The 21,951-nt window shown below is 33.4% G+C and overlaps 1 protein-coding gene across 2 annotated transcripts in view; it reads right to left on the bottom strand.

Annotated features, from left to right (window-relative positions):
• Positions 1 to 330: 330 nt before the first annotated feature.
• Positions 331 to 21,951, bottom strand: part of dync2i1 (dynein 2 intermediate chain 1) — a 69,137-nt gene continuing 47,516 nt past the window's right edge. For both annotated transcript variants that reach the window (XM_039753600.1, XM_039753599.1), the window contains exons 17-23: positions 20,411 to 20,472; positions 13,095 to 13,146; positions 10,164 to 10,221; positions 7,422 to 7,515; positions 5,975 to 6,103; positions 3,922 to 4,145; positions 331 to 1,062 (exon numbers count right to left, since the gene is read on the bottom strand). In XM_039753600.1, the coding sequence (XP_039609534.1) occupies positions 891 to 1,062; positions 3,922 to 4,145; positions 5,975 to 6,103; positions 7,422 to 7,515; positions 10,164 to 10,221; positions 13,095 to 13,146; positions 20,411 to 20,472 (791 nt within the window). In that variant the 3' untranslated portion in view covers positions 331 to 890. The remainder of the gene's footprint in view (positions 1,063 to 3,921; positions 4,146 to 5,974; positions 6,104 to 7,421; positions 7,516 to 10,163; positions 10,222 to 13,094; positions 13,147 to 20,410; positions 20,473 to 21,951) is intronic.

Below are 21,951 nucleotides of genomic sequence, written 5' to 3' on the forward strand. Positions count from 1 at the left end.
GCAAGGCCCTTAACCTTCAATTGCTCCAGGGGCGCTAAGCAATGGCTAACCCTGCGCTCTGACCCCAAGGGGTATGCGAAAACTAACAAATTCCTAATACAAGAAATTGTATAAGGTGAAATAAAGAACAAAAAAAAAATCCAAATAAAATATTTAGAAAGTTGACAGCATTCTGTAAAAACTAGTGGAAGCATGATTTAAGTCTCTGGGAAAAGGCTAGTTTTAATTTTTTAAATGTATCCATGTTTGCTGTTTAAGGCACCTTCTGACTCTTTGAATGGCCTTTTTTAAAATAAAGATTGATTGACAGTTATTAAAGTTAAAAAGAACTTAGAAAAAAATAATGCACATATTTAATGGTATTGGCCGATCAAAGGTGATGATTACAATTGTTTTAAAACAAGAAATATTACAACTGACGACAGTGACAAGTAAATAAAGACAATTATGCACAGTAGTGATCAATGATGTAAAATCTGAAACAATTATACATAAATGAAGTCATAGGAATGAATTATACAAATGTGACAATTACTATGTTTTACTTTGCAAATATAGAGATTATTCTGGGAGAAATAAAACTTGTTTTCCACTAGTATGTTGACTGAACAAAACAGAAATATTTGCCACTTGGTTTGCCATCAATATAATTGACAATAAAAACGCTGTGTCACTAATAATGCTGATCATGTTTTGTTTAGTATTTTTAATACTGCATTGGGAGTAATCAGGAAAGTTAAATGAGCTATACAATATCAACAAAGAACAGTTGAATACCATTTATAAATTAAGATATTGTATACAAAAGACAATTTATTTTTATAAAATAAAAACCTAGCTATAAAAATAGAAAAAGCTGTGCAAGAAATCAAAACCATTTACAGAACTCCTCAGCATTCCTCAATTAAAGCTTCATGAAACTTTTTTGCTTCCTGATGTTCTGGCACAGACCATTCTTTGGTTAGGTACTGAATTTCTATTTTTCCAGATTCCTTGGCAAGTGATATTCCAGAAAGTGCATTTTGTTTATTTGGATCCCCAAATACAGCCATAGCTGTAATTCTGCAATAGAAAAAAACAGAAAAAAGAAATAAATATGATAAATAACTTATTAAATGATGATGGAAAGAAAAATTGTTTGATAAATTTGTTGAGTGGCAAATAGTTTAAATTAAAAATACAGATTTTTAGAAAGATTGATTTGGTGAAACAGTAGTAAACTGCAATAAATTAATTCATTCACTTTATTAAATGGGTAATTCACACTGCAACGTATTCAATTTTTTATCATAAAACAGTATTGAACAAAGTGCAACATGTAGGACAAAAGTTAGTTATTTAATCTAAACATTTTATTTTATTCATGGCAGATATCACTAAGAAATGTAAGCTATTGTTAAACATATCTGTCTAGCTTTGATGCTGGGTGGTTCGTGTCCTGGGTGAATCCTGCAACATGACAAATTATGCTTAGCAAAGAAGTTTTTGGAGTGGATTATCACAATGTTATTGTCCTTACTATTTTTGGACGAATAACCAAAAATCAAAGTGATGTACTGATTCTTCTTCAAAAAAAAACCCAATATATCATATATAGGTCATATAGTTCATTACATTTTTACCAAGAAAGTTTTATTTTCTCCAAGGCAGTTTTTAGAAATGGTTTATATAAAAATGTAATCTTTTGTTTAAATAAAACTAATGTATACAAAGAAAAAATAGGTTAGTTTATGTTTAAAAACGGTTCATCTACATGGACAATGTGCTTAGTTAAGGAAAAAAATGCGTATTGACAGTATTAGGGGTTATAATATTGTATACTCATAACATTCACACATATTATTCTTTTAAAAAAGTTGGTTTCAGTTTTGTTGAGTGTATATGTTGAACTGGTGTGTGCAGCTTATGAGACTAATACAGTTTCATTTCAAATCTTAAAATTCATGGGTGTAAAACTAATAAAATGACCTAGCCATTTACAAAGATGTACTGTCATCAACTGAACACAAGTATCCTGGTCAGGCTTGTGAATAGCTCAAGCGAAAGGACAGCAGGAGCGTATCCTTTAAAAAGCTCATTACTTATTAAGAGCCAAGCACCAAGGGTGCAGGTCAGTTTTCCTTATAAAGTATTAATTACACCTACTTCTTTGATTATTTTTTATTTTTCTACTATATTTACATTTTAAACTGAAATCTGGCACTACAATAAAACATCTGACTGGTGGTTGATTGTATTTGTTTTCTCCCAGTGGCCATATAATTAATTCTTCACTAAGCAGTTTGCAATTCCACCGTTTGTCAGTGCATGCCTATGGTTATTTCAGACATTTTTATAATAAGCAACATCTTACTGTTATGATATGCTGATTCTTGGTTTGCCAATTTTAAATATGGCAGTGATAATGTTGTTTGGATGCATGCTTTTTTTTGTTCTTATTGTCTATCAACCACCTTTAAAATAACTGGTGAACTCAATAGTCAATTTAAATATTTTTACATGTGCTAGCAATACAGTACTTCTCAATTCACTGACAGAAATGTTTTTGGTCATTCCTCATCTAAACCTTTTAAGTAATTTATCATTGAAAAGCCATGAGGAAAGTGGAAGTCATTTAATTTGTGGTTTGAGAAGATATCAATGACAGTGCAGTTTTTCATAGAGATTTTTGATCAGTTACCATTTGTAGCTTTTTTTTTAAAATGGACACATATTTTTATCTGATGGGCATACATTTACATGTCAGATGGAAAACCATCACACATTTATATTGAGATTATTTACCAACAGTTGGAACTAATTAATAAGATCACAATAAAAAAATTATGTTTAAAGCCATACACATAAACTTCATATACATTCTGTACATAAGGACTGTCACTCATTGGTTCATTGATAACACAGCATTCTTTGGTTAGGTTACAACTAAAATGACTTATTAAAAATGGTAAATGTATATGTACTGTTTTGATTTGATAGAAGAGAGCAATTCAAAAGGTCAGGTAATCACTGATTTTACCACATTATGAATTTTACAGAAGTATTTATTTTCACTTAAGTTCAGGTCTATATTACTGTTTTGCTGCATACACACAAATAAAAAGGCAGTGACAGGATATCAAGCAAAGCAAAAACTTTAACTTGACATCAATGCACTCATTATCTGATGCCTGATATTACATAATGAAGCACTACCATTTATAGTGAATTCTCTAGTCTGGCAGGACACTTGTTTAGATAACAGATAACTTTAGAAAGCACATATCAAAAATGTCATCTGTACTTTTCATCTATTGCTTTTTTAATCGGTCTAGAAATATCTGTCTAGTCATCACACATTGTACCCTTCATTATAGAAAGTAAACAACTGGAGAAACAAAAATACGAACATTGACAGAATATGTGAACTGTATGCAGAAGGTGACTAGGCCAAGCATCAAGTCATGTTCTCTGAAGCATCTTGCAAAATGCACTAACCACCGAGTCACCATGCTGCCTTTTCAAAACAAATGACAATATATTAGAGCAGTGCTCCATGAAAATAATTTCAGTTCATCAGTTTATCTAAACACTCAATCTGTTACTCCATGTGCTTGATGCAATAATTATGTCACAACCAGAAACTGCCATGCCGAATACTATTTTAATGTTGATGTACAATCTAATAATCATCAAACTAATGAACAACTATCTACTTTTGCATTGATTTACATGAACATATGGCCATATAATCAAAAACACACAGTGTAATGGCACAGGGATATCTAAAAAGAGAAACCAATTCCTCACATTACATTATGACTGATTGTTATGCAATAGGTTAAGCTGCCACAGTTGCAAAGACAGCTCAGAATGTTAACTGTTCATGCAACAGAAACCTTATTTTCACCAATGTATCCTGATATCACTTTCAATACCTACTTGTCAGAGTGATTTTTTTCCCTAACTATTGGCTCATAATCCTTGACTAGCAAATCCCATATATAGATATATGAAGCAGAATCCAGAACAAAGAACACTGCTGGTCTTGTGGGTGCCCATTGAATACAAACTACTGATTTCCCATTTGTACTGTAGTTCCATTCCATGATGGGCATCTCAGTCATCACTGAATGCAGTCTTATACTGCCATCTGAGCAGCCTACCTTAAAAGAGAAAAAGAAAACCATGTCACCATATTTTATATTAAATAGCAGCACTCAGCAGAACCATGAAAATCATGTAAATGTCACATTTAACAGTTATGTGCATTAATTTCAACATCAACATGAGGTTTGTAAAGTGATAAATTATTATTTGCTTATAGAAATAATAGTTTTTCACAAAACAAAAGAGTTAATCGGTAAATTGTCCAATCACAAAAAAACAATCTTTTCAGCTGCTGCTTTTCTAGGTTTTTATGGTCATTTGGTTGCCATGTTTCTTTATTCGAAGTAATACAGTAATTGAGCCAGCACAGGTTTTTTTTTTGCAGCGAATTTCCTGTAGTGTAAACAAAGCAAGTAAAAGCTTGTTTCACAAAAGACCAAGAGATGACTGGAATATTAGCCTTTACATTAAAGAAAGTGGAGTAATAAACATAGGGGGAAAAAAAGAACCGGAGAAGTCATTCAGTGCAGTTAAACAAATGACAAGAAAAGCTGCTGGATCATGAGCTTGTTTTAAGTGCCTCAGCTTTTCAATTGGGAAAAAAAACTAATTGTGAAAGCATAAGAAAGTGATTTTCTGGAGTATAGTCTCTTTAAACTTCAACATGAACCAGAGAGAAGTAAAAATAAGGAAAACCATTTTCTGTGTATAAACCACAAAGGAAAAGGGACACATGGGGTGTATGCAAAAGTGTAACACATACAATGTAACAAATGAATATCCGAAAAATTGTTTTCGTTACCAACTCCAAACTCATGAAGCTAAAAGGTCATAGGACCTTGTGGTGGTCTAAGATGTTCCTCTATCTCTTTGCCCTGGGATCCCACTAAATGTGTAGACAATTGGGTTTGGGAATATAGTAGCTTGTGAAATTAGTTTGGCTTCCATGGAGCTTCTAAATATGCTAAATGTTCTCTAAATGTTCTCCACTGTGTATTACCTACCTAACTTCCAAGCTATAGGGTATTTATTATAAAGTAAAGGATCATTGCCACCAGTAATAGACCCATTAAGACATTTTATGGCCATCTGCTTTCCTGTGCTGGAGGAATGTCAGTACAGACTGTGCTTCCAGGACTCTTCTGCTCAGTCTAGTCACTGCAACTCTCAATGGCCAGGCTTCAGCTTATGTTTATTATGAATCACTCTGTTTGTACCTGAATTAGGATCCCATCCCAAAGGGGTAACTATCACACGTTCTGCAGGTCATTTCTCAACATGTAGTGTTAAATTATACATTTAGTAAAATCACAGACTGTATTTTATGAAATATTGTATATCCATGGCATTCAAAATGATTAAAACTTCTCAGGTTTTCTAAAACTTCAAACAGTTTCATTGTAAGATCTAAATATGTGGGTATGATTTACAAAAACACTTAATGTTGACTTTGTTAAATGATGCTAGTTTCATGTCATGTACATTCAAGACAGAGTGCCAAGGAAGGCTGTTCCACCTAACTAACATGTCTATCTTTAACTAGAAGCTGAACATTGCACATTGAAAACATTCAAACTTGGCCAAAACCTCTAATGAAAATCTTAATCTGATGTTCAGTCTAAATATATACAATGTTTAATATGTTTTACAGACTGACGACTTGATGAATTATGTAATCAAGAACAATGAAAACAGAGGCTTCTTCTGTCCCCTATTTCCCCACCAAACTTTTACCAATACGGAAAGCATTTCCTCAATAACAACAAGTTCCTTGTCTGTATTGTTCTTATTTTCTTGATAAGTAAAACCTTGGAAGATATAACATTGATCATAACAAATGCAAATAGGTATTATACAAGTATCAATACAGAATATTTTAACTTACCAAAAATATAGTTTCTTCAAAAGAAGAGAATTCAAGTGAAGTAACTGAGGCTGGCTTCGCTCCAGACTGAGACTTGTAAAACCTCTGAGGTACATGTAATCCATGCCTTGAACCATGATTTACTAAACTCTGCAAACAAATAATACTTTTAATTATTTTCAAAGAAATTATGAAATTGGATGACATTACTGTGTAGTAGTCAGCATTGTAGTTCAAGAAGTGAGTTCAAATCTTTTGTTATTGGTCATTATTACATTTCAATGACATGTTACGTTCATCAATGAATTTAAATTTGCCTGGTTAGAGCAACTTAGTGTGGCCTGTGATGGCCTGCAGTTCTGTCCAGGTTTGGTTCCTGCCTTGTGCCAGAACCTTCCCCGAAGAGACTACAACTTCCCTGGGACCCCTAAGCTGAACTAAGTGCACTTGAAATAAAAAGATAGATAAAATTAATTTATATAATTTATAATTCCTTTTCATAGAAGCCTACCAGGCAAAGGAGCTCATACAGTGATTCTACAATTTCTACCTTGGCCACTTTAGAAGCTGCTACATTTAAATCTGATGAAATTCACTTCCTCTGAGATGCTGACTTGACATAAATTTCCTTTCATTTACAAGTGTCCTCAAATTCCATCCACTGTTAACCATGGTTGACATTACAGGGTAGAAGGGAGGCAGAACTTACCTTGGCAAAATAGGATGTATGGCAGGTACTAATCCTGGATGGGATATCCATCCATTGTAAAACTTACTCCAACACATATCTTTGGGATTCACTAGATAAACTAAAAGTACTCAGAAAAAACCTACATGACTTCAGACAGTGATGAGACTATCAGCTGAACATAGGTCCCTGGAACTGGTGGCAGCAGCTTTTAACCACTAGGACACTGTGCCTCCCAAGTTATTAATATGATGTAATTAAATTCTAATTAGATATGTTTACAAATCACACAAAAAACATGACAGTAGTAAATAGTACAACGTATCTGCCATAAAATATATTTGCTATAAAAACATAAAAGTTCAAAATTATGCACTAGGGTTGGTGGTTCTAAAACAGTCTTGAGTATTTCCCTTTGCAGCTTGTCTGATAGTTATTATTTTAACATCCATAACAGAATTGCACGATTGTTCGATCATCATGGGTTGAATGGATATGTCATTATTTATGCTACTCTTTACAAGAACATCTGCAGTTTTCATAAATATTTACATGTAACAGAGGCTGTGATTTCCTCATTCTAAAATTTTAAAATTAACATTCATTTTCATGCAGTTCTAAAACGCCATACTACATTTCCTTCATGCAGAAAAGAGTACACATTTTAGAGGCTAAGGAAATAGCAGTTACCATGAGTAGTATTGGTTAACCCCTTAAAATAACACCATTACAAAACATACAGTATATAATGTAAGCATAACTGATTTACGCTTTACTTACCATCTCAGTTCCGATAAGAAATTGATTATTATCAGAAGGTAGAAATTTAAGAGTAACTGCCTGGGAGAGCTGCAGTGATTTTCTCTGGAGAGAGCTGGTTAAATTAAAAATAAAGAATGGTAGAATTACAACGAGCTTCTTTTTACCTGATAAGAAAGAATTTCATGAAAAGATAGGTTTGCTGTTATAAGGCTGATGTTAACAAAAATAACACTAACAAGTGCTTTCTTAAAAGACTGCACTAAGCTCTATTAGCTAGATATAACCAGAGTACGACATGTTTGAAGTGACAGTACATGGTTAATCTTATGCAAAATAACTAAATTATATACTTTAACTTTGCTACAAATAAAACAAAAAGGCATACATACCTACATACAATACAATTTAATGGAAATTCTTTCTTTTTTGTGTCTATGTACAATTGAATTGATTTCAAAATACAACCAACACATTATTAATATTGTAGATGGGGCCTTACTGCTTGAAGTAATCTATTTTTTATATGTGTACGATGGGAAAGCCCCATTTTCAGCAGCCATTATTCCAATGTAATAATGGTAAACTTTCGTAGCTCATCCATAATCAAACATGTTTAAATGCTAGTTGCTAGAGAAACCTTTGTAATTGTGTTAGCACAGCTAACACCTGTTATTCTGTTCAATAAAGCAAGTACATTGTCTTTTATTGGATCGTAATGTACTTGCAATCCTAAAGTTCAGTTCAGGGCTCAATAACAGCTTTCTCAAGTAAATACATCAGAGTCTATAGTTTGGAACACAGGTTCCTTACTGGTTCTCAGTCGGCTGCTTCTTTAAATTGTACATACCAAATACCGGTGTCATCTCCAAAACTGAAAAGACGGCTCTGTGATGCTGGCCTTACAGGCAAAATTTCAAAGAAAAAGCAATATACAGTATAAAACTGGCAAATAAAAAAGAAAAGGTTAAAGTAAACAAAAGTTTGGAAATCACACAGAAATTTACAGTTCAATGCCTATGTTGTCCATTTCAACGGTTTCTTTTCGCTTTTGCAGATGACACTGGTATTTGGTGTGTACTATTTAAAGAAGCAGCTAACCCAGGACCTTTTTGTCACTCTACAGGTTCTGATGCCCTTATCCTCTTGTGCATATGGGCCTTCCACTTCTTTTTATGTCTTGGTTTGATCCAGTCTTTCCTCTTCTCTCAAGACAGTTCAGTTTTGTGGCAATTTACCACATAAAATAAACTTCATTTCACAAAACAACAACAGTCTTACATATTTCTTGAGTTGTGGCCATTTTTGAACCCAAAATTAAACTTAGAAATGCTAGTCCCTTGCAACCCAAGGAAAGACAATATACTTGCTTTATAGAACAAAGTAACAGGTTTCAGTGGTGCTGGAGATTTTAATAATAACCAATTAGCATTTGAATATGATTAATTCAGGATGACCTATGACAGTTTACCATTAGGACATTAAAGTAATGGCTGCTGTAATCATATTGAAATAATAATTTCAGTCAAGTAGTAAAGTGTTGTCTATATTATAAAATCATATATTATACCTTGATAAAAAAGTATCAATATCTGTCAAAAACATGAAAATATCTGGGCAATTCAAAACATTTGAATATCAGCATACAAACATATAGTGTACATTGGTGTTAAAAAGAATGTACACTCTCTTTCATTTTTATGGTTTTACATATTAGGAGGCACCTAACAATCACCCAATAACCTTCACGCACTAAAATTAGATAAACCTAAACCCAGGTGACAAAAAAATTAATCATTTTTTTGTATATTAAAAATAAGCCAAAATGCCTTTTTATATATGAAAAAGTAAGTACATCCATCTTGCTTCTATATCATTTAAGAATGCAATTTGAGTCAGGTGCTGTCTCTTGCCGGAACTCTCTATATCTGCAAGCAGTGTGTATACCAATATCCTGGATACATTAGTTGTCCTTTAGCATCAACTAGATTTGCTCTCATCTCACGGCTGTGACTCAAAAGAGTGCTCTGTCATTGTCATTTTTTCTGGTTTTTGAAAGTTGTCTGCAGAATTTACACCACAATGATGTCAAACAGCAAATATTTTATAATCAGTTCATTTATATACTGTAGAATTAGAATTGACTCATGTAAAGATGTAAAGGTCCAGCTCTGACAGTGAAAAAATTAAAATTACAGACACAAATGGATCTAGAATGAAGGCTCACTAGCAGTAATTAATAAATAATGGGAGATACAAAAAGAGAATACTGGTGGATGAAATTAAAAGTGTGATTCTTTGGTGGGAAATTCACTCTACTGGACAAACCTCTATAAAATAGGTAGGTATAATGAGGCAGCAATGCTTTTGACTGGTTGTCTCTTTATTTGGTACTCTGTAGTTTTATTATTCAAAATAAATGCACTATTTTGAAATTCTGTTTGATTATGAATGCTAAGACATATGCACTATATCTGAACATATAATAATACTTAATAGTCCAAACGGTCTGAAATATACTGCTAGACATCTATACAGAGGTAATAGATACATTTTATAACTCCTGAAACAGAAAATCCAAATTACATTTCTATATTACTTATATAATTAAGCTTAAAAAAAATTGTATTGTATTTAGGTGCCAAAATAAATAATAGTACACTGTGATATTAAGCAAACATACATTTCTTTTTACCATTTTTCAAAAGGATATTAAGGGTTTTGCAAAAAACCAGTGCATGGATATAAAGGGTATAAACCTGCCTGTTTATTAAGATGGAGGAACTGTGGAGAAGCTTTATCTTGCCACCTGGTCTCAGGCCTATAAAAAAGGAACTTATTATTAGAACTTTTTCAATTTATATTTATATAGTGCAATTTTGATTTACAAGTCTAGAGTGGTGTACAAATGAAAAAATATGCATTAAATAAAACACAAAAATAAAAAAATATTCTAGTTTGCAATCATAATATTAGACAGCTTTAGATTGTTTTTTTTATCAGTTTTCTAGTGTGTTTTTTGTTTTGTCTTATATGAAAGAACTTCATCATAAATCATGTTAATAAAAAATATTCTTTATGCTTTTTTTTTTTAAACCTAAGGCCTGAGTTTATTCCACACTGAAATTGATATGCTATTAGTTAATCAAGGTCAGAAAGATATGTCTGTAGCCCTTTATTTAAAATTTAACCACAAGTGCACTTGTTGTAGTGACCTAAATACTTACTACAATAACTGTTGTGGTATACAAGATGATTGAGATGTGTATATATATATATATATATATATATATATATATATATATACAGTACAGGCCAAAAGTTTGGACACACCTCCTCATTCAATGTGTTTTCTTTATTTTCATGACCATTTACATTGGTAGATTCTCACTGAAGGCATCAAAACTATGAATGAACACATGTGGAGTTATGTACTTAACAAAAAACTGTGAAATAACTGAAAACATGTTTTTTATTCTAGCTTCTTCAAAATAGCCACCCTTTGCTCTGATTACTGCTTTGCACACTCTTGGCATTCTCTCGATGAGCTTCAACAGGTAGTCACCTGAAATGGTTTTCACTTCACAGGTATGCCTTATCAGGGTTATTTAGTGGAATTTCTTGCTTTATCAATGGGGTTGGGACCAGCAGTTGTGTTGTGCAGACGTCAGGTTAGTTGGACGATCATTTATTTTTCAACAGGACAATGACCCCAAACACACCTCCAGGCTGTGTAAGGGCTATTTGACCAAGAAGGAGAGTGATGGAGTGCTGTAAATGGTCATGAAAATAAAGAAAACACATTGAATGAGGAGGTGTGTCCAAACTTTTGGCCTGTACTGTGTGTATGTGTATGTGTATGTGTATATATATATATATATATATATATATATATATATACACATACACACACATATCGAGAATGTTACTGTAAAATGTAAAAAAAAAAAAAAAAGGATTTTATATTTGTTGTGCATTAATATGGCAGTCAAGGTTATTGTCAATGTACTTTATAATTGAAAATTTCCTTTTAAACTTAAAAATTGATTCTAATCCTTCATGTATTTTGTTAATCATTAAAGTAATTTAGAACAGGGCAACTCCAGGAGCAGCATGGCTAATATTTCACCTTTACTTATACATACAATGTTTGAACCTGTCTTAGGTGTCTTTAAATGCATCCTCAAATTTAACTCTAATGTAATATAACAGATATCAGAGCCTGAAATGATGCTACGATTACAGCTATAACCAAAGATGAACTTATAATACTTGTGTTATTCATATCCATATGCTTGTGCTGACTGTCATTTATGCTTTTATTTCTTTGACTTATGATTTATAGTTAACATTTACTTCATGTAGCATCTTGTATTTTAAGAATAACCCAAAGTATATTGTAATTCACATTATATAATACAAATTCACTAAACCATCACAGCACATATACCTGTTGGATTTCTCCTTTTTTAACAATGACAATAAATAAAATTATGTTATCTGTGGTGTAACATATTTTTTGCTCATTTAGTTATTTAATGGTATTTTGATTAATGTAAATGATAACATTTTCTAATTTTCTTAAACATGAAAGGGGCTATATAAACAAATGTTTATTTATTGTTACTGTCCACTGTGGGATATCCCTAAGCAGCACTATCCATAATGTGTATGTGTGTGCGTGCGTACGTGTGTGTGTGCGTATACACAACAGCCATCTCATTGTACACACTACTTAATACCTGTATGGACTACATCTCTCTATTATAAAAAAAAATCTTGCGACGATACAAGACGTTTTCCTGCAACGGGGATGTGATCTTTTGAAGAGAGAGCAAAGGGAGCAGGGGATAAAGCCTCCTAGTATAGATTTAATGTTTAAATTTTCAATACTATAACTAGAGATTAGCAACATAAATATTTAGAGGTAGAGGCAGCAACATGTGAATAAAGTCCAAAAATTTTCCCCACACAGGAAAAAAAAAAAGATATTCCTATGCAGAGCTTGATTTAAAATTACATAAGACACAAATAGTACAGTACAGTACAGTACATACAGCACATACTTTGTACTCAGGATGCACTACATTCTTCAAACACAGGAACACAAACCATTTAACCTCATCCCAGCCCTATCCTCAATCATTTTTAATGAATCATTACATTTAACAAAAGCATATTAGTATCAAAATGTTGACTTAGTAGTGCAATAGTTAGAGCTGCTACTTGGACAGTTTCAAGGGATCTCTGTCCACCAGGTTTTTACAATTAACAAGCAGCCACACAAATTCAACATACTGAATATTTTTCTGCACACACATACGTAAAGCAGGATAAAACCAGCCTGATCCTGTGACAATCTGTGTTACATCATAAGCATATGCTCCTTTAGTAGTTGCCCCTCTGATTAATATTTAAGAAAATGCAAATGATTTGTTCAGAAAAAACCCCAAATCCACTTTGTCTATATTCAGATCACTCTAACTAGTATCATACCAATGCCCCACAGTTTGAACTAAAACCATTACTGCTCACTTGACAAATATATACACAATATAAATAACTATTAACTTTAAAACACTTTCAAAAATTAAAAAAAAATGCTATTAATCATTTTTTATGTTACATTGTCACTGTAGCCTACATGTAGTTTAAATATGAATCAATAAAGAAAATCAATTTTTATTTTTTTACCTAAATCTGTCAGTGAACCAGCCTGATCAGCTTTGGGCAACTCCACCACAACCTGTTTAAGAAGGCACACACAAAGAAAATCTAAATGCATAATCCATGTAGTTTTAATGAAAAATACAACAGCAGAAATGGTAAAACAAAGCACATCATGTGAAAACAGAACTAATAATTAAGGAATGAGATAATATGCACAACACTGTATGATTTTGTATACAAATGAAAATCACCTAAAATAAACTGAAAAGAAGCAATAATCCTCTACATGATTGGTAAACATGTGTATTTTAGCAGCAAGCAAAAATGGGACACAACTGATAGGTATTCCAGCAAATGAGTAAAGTGTATGGATGAAAAATATAAAGAGACAAGAAGCATCCAAAAGCTGGACATTCATGAGTGAAAGTTTGTAGCTTATATGTAGCAAAGGATCAAAATTTACAAAGAAAACAAATCTAAATTTCTACAGGCTTTAAGCATAAAACATAAGATGCAAGATGAAACAATAAAAAACAAAACAGCAATGTGAGTCTTGAACTGTTAGTGAATTCAATGACCAAAAAGAAAAAAACTCTTCCAAATTCACATTTTATCTAAATTTGTATTTAGTGCTTTTAAATATATGTGCATTGTATGAAACAGACTTCTCATACAAATATACCCCATTACACAAAGGTCACAGTTAACACTGTATATTTTTCAATTTAAAAAAATATAAAAAAGTATTCTTAAAAGATAAAATAAAACAAAATAAATAAATAAATAAATAAGCCATGAACTAACTGTGTACAATCAATCTGCTATGCGATTTCACTAGTCATTAACACTACAGCCGATGCCTTTACCAATATAATTTTACTTTTTACAATTTTACTATGTTAAAAATGAAAACAAGGATGTGGAAATTGAAATAGGAGGAGGAAAATGAATTTTCTTCAAAATGTACAAAACACTTTAACAGTGGGGTTAACACTTCTTAATTGTTTTTGGACCTTCCACACCAGTAGCAATGTTTAATCTGGGAAAAGTATGCTTTTCAAATTAAGTTATATTAAAATTCAAGAAATGGGACTCCTGTAAATTAAGCATATCCTCTTTTACTTCCTTAGTATCTCTCTCCCTCCTCTACTACCCATCTGCACTATTTTAAACTTTTATATTTGAATTGTGCTGGGACAATCAGATAAACAGACAGGCTCGGCAATACTAGTAATGCACAATTCTTCTTTCCTAAAATTTGCATGCTCTGCTTAAGAAAACTATCCATCCATTTTCTAACCCGCTGAATCCAAATACAGGGTCACGGGGGTCTGCTGGAGCCAAACCCAGCCAACACAGGGCACAAGGCAGGAACCAATCCTGGGCAGGGTGCCAACCCACCACAGGACACACACAAACACACCCACACACCAAGCACACACTAGGGCCAATTTAGAATCGCCAATCCACCTAACCTGCATGTCTTTGGATTGTGGGAGGAAACCGGAGCGCCCGGAGGAAACCCACGCAGACACGGGAGAACATGCAAACTCCGCAGGGAGGACCCGGGAAGCGAACTCGGGTCTCCTAACTGCGAGGCAGCAGCGCTACCACTGTGCCACCGTGCCGCCCTAACTTAAAACATTTGAGATACAATTGGTTACATTTAATTTTTTTTTCCAACTGGAACACTTGCTTATGGTTAGACAGTGTCAGCAGTGGGATTCTAGGAAGCATCAGTCATAAGACAGGCGCACACCTTGTACAGCGTGCCAGTCCCTAATTTGGCACACTGAAGCACAAAGGTATGCTGAAACCTACAATGGGCAAGTTTTGAGCCCCCACCTTGATCTAATGTGCATATATTTAAGATGTTGGCACAGACCAGAGAAAGCTCACATAGACACAGACATAATATGAAACTGCATACTTTGTACATGCCAAGAAATAGAATCTGAGTTCCAGGAGCTGAATTTTAAAATTAAATTCTAACCTGATGCATGTGTATAAATTTTAATGTACAAATTGAGTATTTCTGTGTTATTTAATATAATGCTAACATATTGCTGATGTTATATTTGAATTGTTTTATTTTTTGATATGTTCATTAGCAAGAAAAATGAAAGTCATGTTAAAAGATATATACATAAACAATGGCAAAAGGACAAGCTGTGAAAGGGCACATTCTGTAAAATATTCTACATATTTTACATTCCAAAAGATTAAAACAGAACAGAAATACAGACAGTAAACCACAGAAAACTGCAATAGAGGAACAAAGTAGAATTTTATTTTCACTAAAAGAACAAATGAAGTAACAGTAGTTTGTACAGTATGAGATATACAATATGAGCATTTGTTTATAAACTTTTTATTTGTGATATGGTTCTATATGCTCCTCCCATGGTCTAGTTGTCTGGTATTTTAGTTTATGTAGTCTGTGATTACCTGTTCTGGAAAATAAATGTAAATAAGAGTAGTGGATGGAAAGATGACTGTTTTGGAAAATTCCACTCATTCAGGAAGAAACGCGCTTGTGAGTAAATCTGCTAGCTTGCACATCGATTACACAGCATACTAAATTATTTCATCTATATGAATAGGGTGCTTCTGTGTAATAGGATTCTGTTATGCACAGAATACAATGGGTCACAAACTTCTTGAAAAAGAACCAAACCACCACACTATATATTTCAGAAACTGAGTAATATTCTAGGCAAACCCATTTTAAAGCTTTAGCAAAGGCAAGTACCCTCTTTCAAACCCTTGCATAGTCCACCTTTAAGTTCATAGCAACATTTTCTACACACTTTGAAGATGTATTGTATAATTTTGAAAACTGGTAGCTTAAATTTCAGCTGTTCTCTAGATGTCTATACTTGTTTTCTTCAGTTACTTTTGAAACCATTGACATTTTCCATCTTCATTAATTTCTGAGATGTGTGGCGACTTATACAATGATCAGAATGCAAATGTGAAAGAAAATATGAACTGCAATTCTACTAATAAACTTTAGTCCATGTTGCTTCATTTTTCAAATAATTCATATAGATTACAGTAGGACAGCACATTGGCTGGTATAAATTAAATCAATGCTAAAACAGTTATATATAAAGACAGTATTAGATTACATTAGTACTTTATGTATAAATGAAATATTACATTTTGGGGGAAAAAAGTTAAAAATCATAGAGATAATATACATATAAATTTTCCAGTTGATTTTAAAAGTTGAAGTTATGAAAGCACAGCTAAACTAATATTCAAATGGTCTCCATTATGACATTAGTTTGTATAATAAAATCAAGAGATCAAGTAATCAGTTAATGTTTTTTTCATAATATTTGTCATTCCAACAGATGGCACATCACAAACATTTGTAATATAAAAAAAAAAAATTCAAGTTTGTTGTTTTGCCTGCCGAAGCTAGAGTCATCTCTGATGGAGGATCACTGGAATCTTCGGGTGGAGGGGTCTTTTCATCAGATTGGCTGGCCCAGCACTGACTCAGCTGTGGAATGGCCAATAGGGGGAGGCAGCTCGATAGTCGAAGTCTGCTGGGGCCTCATGTATAAACGGTGCATACACACAAAAAAGTTGTGTAAGCCCATTTTCACACTCAAATTGCGATGCATAAAACCTAAAGTTGGTGTAAAGCCATGCACATTTTCACGGTAGCTCAAACCCTGGTGTATGTAAGTTCTCCTCTCAGTTTTGCAAACTGTCCAGCGTCCCCAGTGTCAAAGCAGTGCTACTGTTCCAGTGTGGTTTCCCTTTCTTTTTTAGATGCACATACCTGATGCGGCTTTATAAATATACTGAAATTAACCGCATATTGTTTATTAGTTTAAGGCATCTGATTGTAATTAACCTGTAACAATATAATAGTCCACGGAATGGCCAAACTATTCCAAATACCATAGCTGCTTCAGCGTTGTTCCTCTCACTGCACCTTCTTCTTCCAGCTGCTCCCTTTAGGGGTTACCACAGCGGATCATCTTTATCCATATTATTCTCACTGCACCACTCTGAGCATTTATATCACTGTATCTGAGTGGGGAATCACAGCTCTGTAGCATTTGATTGGAAAGTGAATTATCGGTATACAGCATCAAGCACACGCTGCCTCAGTCATGCTGTTTATTGAACTGCTCTCATACGGCAAGCACTTCAGAGCCTTTCCTGTAGGGACATCGCAGTTCAGAAACAGTTTCATCCCAAGAATTATAAACGCACTCAATCAGTCCATCAAGTGCTCCTTGTAGAACTAATTGTACTTATTAGTACAATTACCTCACTGTAAACGTGCGATACAGTAATAATATTGCACAACCTGCGCCACTATATAAAATGCATATTTACAAATGATGAAAATATCATTTTTAAGATGAAATGCAGCAAAATATGTTTATTACATTATACAGATAAAATGTTAACATCATTTAAATAATCTATATTGTTAATATTTAAACATGTGAGGACGCGGTGCTGTAGCGCTAGCAACGATCTGGTGCCCTTTTCATGGATTGTTCCTGCCTCGCACTTTATTCTTGCTGGTTGGCGTGACACTGGAAGGACAGATGGATGAAATAATTAAACATGTACTATGAAGATATTTCAATGTTCCTTAAAAGTTTTGAAGAATTGGCGTTCTAAGCTTACAGATGGCTTAACATCTATTACAGAGCTGATTGTGTGACGATTGGTTACTTGGAGAAAGAAAAGTATGGACAGGAATTGGAGGTTAGTACGTTTGAAAGAGACAGTACTGCTGCAATAATGTATTTAAATCGAAGGTCATGCATGGCGCAGCAAGCATCTTGCAGGGGGGCAGGAACTATCTCTGGACGAGACGCCAGCTCGTCACTATCACTGCACCACGGGGTTCCCATGTTTAATAACATGCTTTACCTCCTATCATCATGAAAATGATTTTAAGTATACATCTCAGTATTTTAATCATTCAGAGAGCTGTAATATCACAAATGTAATGGATTCTGTGTCCAGCCTGAGGAAGAGAAAGCCCGGACGCACGTACAAAAGCATATACAAAACAAAGCATTTAATGTGCTACTTTAGTCACGATGGGATTTAAGAAACTAGTAAATTAAACAATTTAAAGATGAAGTTTATGATGTTCTACTTTAATGACAAAATAAAATACGTGATTAAAGTGGAAATTTAGAGATTAAAGTTGAAATTTCAAGCTTTTTCTAACTTAGTCTCTATTTTTTTTTCCTTTTCTCTGTACCCTAATAAGCTTTCATATGACACTCAGACGGTGGGCTATGACTCGCCTTTTCATGGCGACTTTGATATCTGACAACTTCTTTTTTATTTCGGGCAAAGTGCGACTTTATGTACTTGAGCTTTTGAGTTTCTCCGGCACTCTATGTCACTTGATCAGCTTCCTTTTGTTGTTTATACCACTGTTTAAACCAACAAATAGTACGTTTTTCCTTGCCTCCACTTGGTATTCGCTGAGATTCTTCTATTTTCCTCTGTGCGTTTGCCATTGCCTTTTTACAGAATGCTGAGCTTAAGGGCTATATATATTGATTTGCATATTCAAAGAGACATAATTCTGGGAGGAGTTTGGGTTGGGCAGCAGGTGCGTGCACATGCGTTACTTTTCACGCTGACCAGGATTTATGGAACGGAAAAACGTGGAAGTTGGTGAACACACAGATTTATGCATTTGGATTTTTTTTGTGTACGCACATTTCTGCTTTTGTCCTTATGCCATATTTTAGTGTGAATTCTATGTATGGCGTTATGCATGAGGCCCCAGGACTCTGAACAAATCCAAATCGTATTATATAATATCATCTACTGCTGAATTCTGCTCTGTACTTCTAATATTTCTATTACACTATTGTATTGTATTGAAGATTACTTCTGTTCTGTTCTGTGTATTGTGTTGTATTTACCCCCTTTTTTTGCAACCCACTGCACACCCAACCTACCTGGAAAGGGTCTTTGAACTGCCTTTCCCAAGGTTTCTTCCATTTTTTTGTTCCCTACAAGGGTTTTTTTGGGGAGTTTTTCCTTGTCTTCTTAGAGAGTCAAGGCTGGGGGCTGTCAAAAGGCAGGGCCTGTTAAAGCCCATTGCAACACTTCTTGTGTGATTTTGGGCTATACAAAAATAAACTGTATTGTATTATATTTCTACAAATGTTGATGATGTGCCATCTATTGGTATGACATAGATATAGCAATTGGATGGAAACACAGATACACAGTCATACTTTTCCTTTTATTAATGTGGATAATAAAACAAAAGACACACAAAAAATGGATTACTCAAATCATACAATAACTTTCATATATACAATGTGTATAAAACCCTCGCTCCTTCATATCTGTCTGTCATAAACTATGCTGATACCCAAGAGGTAGTATTGCGACTTCAAATTAAAAAACTTTAATTGCTGTTCAATAGCTCAGCAGGTCTTTAATATGGCACTTGGGATAAACTGTTGTCCTCTACTAACCACAATATTATATTATAGATTATTATTATTGATATTATATTATATTATTATTATTATAGAACATGATTATTCACTTGATTCTTAGCGAAACTCTTCACTCTTTACATAAAGTTAAAAAGTGCATGCTTCCCATCTTAATTATTGTGGCTTAAAAATTAGAGTCCTGGTATTTGTATATAATAGTGATCAAAACTCTAACTCCTAGTACAGTTACTGACATATACTCATTATCCAAATGCATCAACAGATATCTTGCACATTGTAGCACAAAATTAAACATAAAATGAGTAGTTGGCACAACAACAAATGCAGCAAAGGCACTACTTTCATAAAGTTTGTGGGGCAACGTGGAGTACAAAACCATAAAAATTAGAAGGCAGCCCAAAATGAAACCACTGACTTTGATAAAAGATGCCAGTAATACAGGCTTCGCATTACACTCAGTACAATAAAATGAAAAATAAATGATTATACCAGCTGAGAGGTTTTTTTTAAGAATAAAGTGTTTAAAATAAGGATCACTGAAAAAATGGCCTTTACACACATACACACAAAGAATGATTAAACACTAAGCACATTAAGAATGATAAAAAAAAAAAATTACTAGAGCTTGTGCTTTGAAAAGCAGATTCTCAACATCTTTAGAGAGGATGTAATAAAGTGTCTGTTTCACCTCCAGTGCTGCAGGTCAACAGTCTTCACTTCTACTAGAAAAGGCATCTGCCTTTATGAAAGTACCTGAGCAACCGCTGGAAGCAAGATACTTACTTGACTTCAGTATTTTCTTTGTTATAATGAACAATAACCCCAAAGAAGGAAAGGAATTCAAAAATTACAAAAACTTACCCAGAGATTTAAGACCCCATTTTCATCAAGAGAAGCTATTAGGAAAGATAATCCTAATGTTTCTGTAAAAAAAAAAAAAAAATATGTTCTTATTTCACTTTGTTGTTACAAACCCTGCACATCCCAAACTCTTTATCCTCCCATTATTCAGCAAGAATTCAGACTCTCCAGTCTATCAAATAGTTTATGACCAATAATCTGTTATGAAAACACCTGCACTACTAATCAGTTTACAGAAGCGATTCAGTTCTAACATTTTGTTTTGTTACCATTTTGTCTAACACAAGCAGTATGTTTAGATCTGACATTATTGTATTTTTGCAAATGTAATGTGGTGTGGTAAAACAGGACTTCACTTAATCAAACCCAAGCCTAACAGCAGACTATAAAAATGATAAATTAAGTATTTTTGGAATGCAGAGGCCAAAACTACCATTGTCTATCTCCGGTCAAGCTGTCATTTCAATGTATGTGTAATGGTAAAGCTTAGCTAAATCATTAAAGTTTACAATCAAACCAGAACACAGAATAATAATAAAATACTAATTAATTGTGTATCAGTATTAGTTATTTTATACAGTTTTAATCTCAATTAAAAAAAAGTTCTGTTTTGTTGCAGTTTAATTTTAAAAAGTGATGCTCCATCCAATATTTAAATTCTCCAAGGCAAGTTATCAGCTAGGAGACCTCTGATGAACATTAATTTTAAACACTGAAATAAATAAAAAAAAGAAAAAGAAAAACTTGTAAACAATATTTTAAAAATGCCTTTATTCTACTGACTACTGCTTATCCCTCCACCCATTCATCCAATTCCTAATTTTCTTCTTCAGTTCAGGACTGTGGGCATAAAGACAATCATGGCAACATTGGATACAAAGCGGGAACCAATCCCTTAAAGGGTTGCTTTGTGTAGAATTTGATCTTCTCCTCACACATCCATATACTTGTTTTGCCACATCACAAAATGATTTGGTAAAATAATGGTTTAACTAATTTCCAAGCCATAAAATGAAGCATATACAGTATTTGAATTGTATTAATTATGTATACTGTTGGTTACATGGTAAGGATTTTGGTTATCAAACATTTAAAAAAAAAACAGTGTTAACATCAATTTTGGAAGCCATCCATCACCTTACACCACCTACACCTTAAAATTACATGCAACATTTGCAGCTTCCATATACATTTTTTATTGTACACACAATCTACTGGAAAACAACTGAACTTCACATCAAATTATGAGCCTCAACATTTTTTCATTCTAAGGTGTATTTGGTTAAAGAAATGTTTTCTGCATATATACTCCTGTACTTGCCTTTACATATACATTTTTTAGAACATACAGGGGAAAAATAGCATAGATCCCACTTCTATTCAGCAGTCATTACACATAAATTTGAATAGTGTCTTGGCACTAAACAGATATAAAGGAGCCAGCATCTCTGATCTGACATGTGTTCTGGCTCCCAAGATACTAGTAGAAATACTATAATAGGCAATATATTTTGCTAATAAAAGATTAAAAATTCTTAACC

Source organism: Polypterus senegalus, chromosome 5 (genome assembly GCF_016835505.1).
Source record: "Polypterus senegalus isolate Bchr_013 chromosome 5, ASM1683550v1, whole genome shotgun sequence".
In the NCBI taxonomy this organism is placed as follows: domain Eukaryota; kingdom Metazoa; phylum Chordata; class Cladistia; order Polypteriformes; family Polypteridae; genus Polypterus; species Polypterus senegalus.